The sequence below is a fragment of the Physeter macrocephalus genome, chromosome 4 (genome assembly GCF_002837175.3).
Source record: "Physeter macrocephalus isolate SW-GA chromosome 4, ASM283717v5, whole genome shotgun sequence".
Lineage (NCBI taxonomy): Eukaryota > Metazoa > Chordata > Mammalia > Artiodactyla > Physeteridae > Physeter > Physeter macrocephalus.
The window spans coordinates 53812607-53816808 of record NC_041217.1 but is presented as its reverse complement, the minus strand read 5'-3'; the positions used below and the strand labels follow the sequence as shown (position 1 = coordinate 53816808).

Below are 4202 nucleotides of genomic sequence, written 5' to 3'. Positions count from 1 at the left end.
CCCCGCCCCCCCCCGGGGGCTCCCTCCTCCCCCAGCGGGGCTCCGGCAGGCCTGGGCACGGTCCCCACCCCGCGCGGGCCTCCCGCCGCGCGCAACCAACCACGCAGCACTCACCCGCCGCCGGAGCCCCGGGGCGACCGCCGCCTCCGCCGCCTTCCGCCTTCTTCTTACCTCCCGCCTGCTGCTGGCCCTGCCTCGCCCCGGGCGGCGCCACCGTCACCGCGAACAGAGACGTGGGGCCGCTGCTCTTCCCCGCGGCCTCCTTTGCGGCCCCGCGCTGCTGCTGGGGCTGTTGCTGCGGCGCCGCCGGCGGTTGAGGCTGCTGCTCCCCGTGCCCGTTCTCGTCGCCCGCGGCTTCCTCCTCGTCTCCGAGCTCATCCTCCCCTTCCTGGAAGCCCTGGTCGTCGCCGTTCTCGTCCTCCGAGGCGGCCTCCTCCTCCTCCATCGGGCCCGAGTCGGCCGCCCCCGCGGCGCCGTTCTCCTCCCCAAGCTCCATCTGGTCGCCATCCAGGGCGGCTATCCCTTCCTCCTCCTCCTCCTCTTCCTCCTCGTCGTCATCGCCGCCTGCCGCGGCCTCCTGCTCGAGGCCTGCTCCCGAGCGCCCGGCGGAATCCCCGCCCAGGTCTAGGCTGCCGTTCCCGGGCTCCATGGCGGGGCGGCCCCCGGCCTCCTCGTCGTCCAGCGCGGCCTGGAGACGCTCCATGAGCTCGGCCTTGAGGCCCTTGTCGGACAGGCGCCGCTTCTTGAGCTCCTCCTTCAGCTCCGACACCTTCAGCTTTTTCACATTAACAGGCGAGGAACTCATGGTGAGGCCCCAATTCACCACTAGGCGCTGGCTCAAACTCGGCTCCGCTCACTCGGCCACTGGCGGCGGCTGAGGCTGCTCCTCGGCCCGGGCGGCGGCTGCGGCTGCGGCTGCGGCTGGAGGTGGGTTTCTGCTGCAGAGTGGATCCGCCTGGTGTCGAACGGCGCCAATTCCTTTCACCGAGTTCGCGAGGGAGACGCGGAGACTCGCCTGACGCGAGCGAGCACGCAACGTCCTCTCGCAGGGGCGGCGCCGCGCACGTAATATAGCCGCCCCGCCCCTGCGCCGGCTGAGAGCCCGCGCTCGCCCCGCCCCGCCCACGCTTGTTCCCCCCCGCTCCCACCCGTGCCGGGGGCCTGGAGCGCGGCGCCGCGCACTGCGCTTCCAACTGGGGCCGAGCTAATGGAGGAGGAGGAAACCGCCTTCAGTTAAACCGACCCACTGCAACATTTATTGGCCTTTCCAGATCTTTGGTGGCAGTACTCGTTTGCTATTTGCCTTCCAGCCTGGAGGCTGCTTCTACCCAAATGCTTTCGGTCCTCAACTTGGCATTTTCAACTCGAATCCGCCTTTTCTTCCATTTTAGATTTGTCTTATCTATTTCTCCAGCTATTTGTTTAGAACGCCCTAACATTTTATTTCAGTTTTGATTTGTACAACGCAATTGGCAATTACTCTACGCAAGGGATTTTCTTCCGTTTAATATTTGCTTTAATTTTCCTAAGTCCTGCCTTGCGAATTGAATTTTAAACTCGGGAAGGGCCTTCCTTTTGTCTCTCCCATGACCCCTGATGCAGGGTTTGGGAGATAAAAATGCTTGCTTTTGTATCATGTACTCCACTCCATACTGCAAATACTTTACAGGCCTTGTCATGGCACTCGAAGAAGTCTTCTAAGCCTCAGAATTGCAATTCTGTGTTTTCTTTACCTACCAAAAAGACGGATCACCTTTAAGATTTATTCTGTCCAATTTAGGACCTGGTCATCCAGTTACGAAGTCCCCGTAGTTAACAATGAGGATGAGACCCAGCTAGGTCACACACTTTGATTCTATTACTTTTCATATAGGAATACTTCTGGCCAAATTATGCTGAAACCCTCATAAAAGCTCATGAAAAATAAAGGGCTGTGATTTTGTAAAAAGAAAACTATCACTCTCAAAAGAAATGTTATTTTGGTGCGTCTTAGAAGTTTAATTTTTCTCTTTACTAAGTAAGAGGTGTGTTATGTTCTTCAAGTTTTAAGTAGGAGTGCCAGAATTTAAATATGTGATAGAGGTGAACGTTTTAAACCCCAGAGAATCTAAGCAGTGGCTTGCCAGTGTTCCAGTCTAGTCTATCTCTGACTAAGGAGGTCAGCTATACCCACTGTTTGGTGCTTTAGCTGTCACAATAATGCTGCCCCAATTTTAATTCGAACTTTGGAAAAATAAGCATGTGAACTTTCTCCCATAGGCTAGTATGATTTAACTTATTAATAAATTTTATTTTTAAAGTTCTTTCAACAGCTTTTAAGAATCATGATATTTTACCATGCAGTCATATATAAAGGTGAAAGTTTAACATTTGTGAAATGATTTGAGTTGAAATTAATGAATTATGTATAGTACTAGTAATTCTCAGTTCAAGTTAATGAAGGTGGAAGGGATAGCACCCAAAATAGGAACTTCCGAATGGTGCCAAAAACTCATTTTAGCCCTTGGTTGTAATGTCCTTGGAGCTTATAAACAAGTGACAAACTGGAATTTGAGCTTTTCAAATTCTTTGCCCTTGTTCAAAATAGGAAGAGAACTACAGGGGGCTTAAATGTTCACAAACTGAATAATTAGTCCCCTAATGAATCAGAGTTAAATATAGTTATTATGATGGTCATTTAAGTTTATGTGTCCTTAGATATGATTTACAATTTTAAGTATTAGTGATATGAAAACAATTTCTATTTAACTGGAAAAAGCCTATGAAAAAGTATATCTAAATACCGATTTATAACAATTGTTCTTAAATCAGTTGTAATAATAAACATGAAATATAACTTTAGATGGGCATGAGAAAATTCCATGGCTTTGCCTCCAAGACCTTTGTAACCTGGAGATCATCTTCAGTCTGCTCATTTTTTGGCCCAGGAAGCTGAGGTCCTCCCCCCACCCCAGGGTTCTTTCATTACACTGGGCCTTCTTAGACAACATTTAACTGAGAAACAGTTTTTGTAAATGCTCAAACAGCCATCATCTTAACTGTCCTTTTTACAAACAGGTGAAATCTACCATTCAACATTTTATTTTACCACTTGAAAGTACAAATAGTGACTTCATTTTAATAATTGTTTTTTCTTCTTATACTTTTAATGCTGTTATGATAGTCCTGTTCTACAGAGACCAGTAAAAGTACAGATCACTCTCTCTAAATTGCTGAGGGACCTGTAAGGAACTTGAAATCTCCCCTTTTTGAAATCCTGGAGACTACCAAGAATACAGAGTGGAAAAGGGGGAAAATTAATTCTCAATAGCAAAAAATGATTAGTGAATTACCCGTGGGTAATAGACCTATGACAGGGCATTAGAGAGCTAGGGTGCTCAGAATATATAGCTAACATTTTGAGGTTGAAGCAAAGGCACATACCTGAATCTGTAGTTTGTCACATAATTCACTCAGCAAATATTTTTTAGCAACTTCTCTAAGACAAACACAAGGAATACAGCAGTGAGCTAAGTAATTATGCCTTCATTCTCTTAGAGTTAGCCAATAAATAAAATAGAGACAGTAACAAGTACTGCAGGGAAATGTAAAACAGGAGAGGGTCAGGGTGTGCTGCAGGGGGGGGAGACTTTCAGTTATAAATGGGGTGGTCAGGGAAGCCTAAGAAGTAAGGTAACATTTGAGGTGGAGGGAACAAAAAGTAGGCCTGAGGGGAAAGATAGGCAGGGAGATCAGGCAGGTTAGGGAGAGGAGGGGAGATACAGATTGCCAGCAGCCTTGCCAGTGGTTTTGTAAGGACTTTGGCTTTTGCCTCCAGTGAGAAGGAAGAAACTGAAGGGTTGTTAGCAGTGAAGTGACATGAACTGACAGGAATGCTAAATTCAATGGACTCAAGATGCTATTCCATTGATTCATTATTTTTTGGTATACACAATCAATCCCAATTTAATAAAAGAAGCATGAAACACGCTGAGGTACATTTTCCCATCTTCTTACGAAAATATGAGGTCACAAGTACCTCCAAATTATTAAGTATTAAAAGTACACTTTCAGGGGCTTCCCTGGTGGCGCAGTGGTTGAGAGTCTGCCTGCCGATGCAGGGGACACGAGTTCGTGCCCCGGTCTGGGAAGATCCCACATGCTGCGGGGCGGCTGGGCCCGTGAGCCATGGCCGCTGAGCCTGCACGTCCGGAGCCTGTGCT

At 48.8% G+C, this 4202-nt stretch overlaps 1 protein-coding gene across 7 annotated transcripts in view; it reads right to left on the bottom strand.

Moving 5' to 3' along the window:
• Window positions 1–1867, bottom strand: part of HNRNPU (heterogeneous nuclear ribonucleoprotein U) — a 17379-nt gene extending 15512 nt beyond the window's left edge. For 5 of the 7 annotated variants that reach the window (XR_008617090.1, XR_008617091.1, XR_003679444.2 and 2 more), the window contains exon 1: window positions 115–1864. Coding sequence is in view for 3 of the 7 variants with exons in the window: in XM_024133731.3 (XP_023989499.1) it covers window positions 115–805 (691 nt within the window). In the remaining 4 variants the exon portion in view is untranslated. Of the gene's footprint in view, window positions 1–114 lie in introns of all 7 variants that reach the window. The other 2 variants (XM_028488625.2, XM_024133732.3) reach the window with 2 other exon arrangements.
• Between the last annotated feature and the right edge of the window lie 2335 nt (window positions 1868–4202).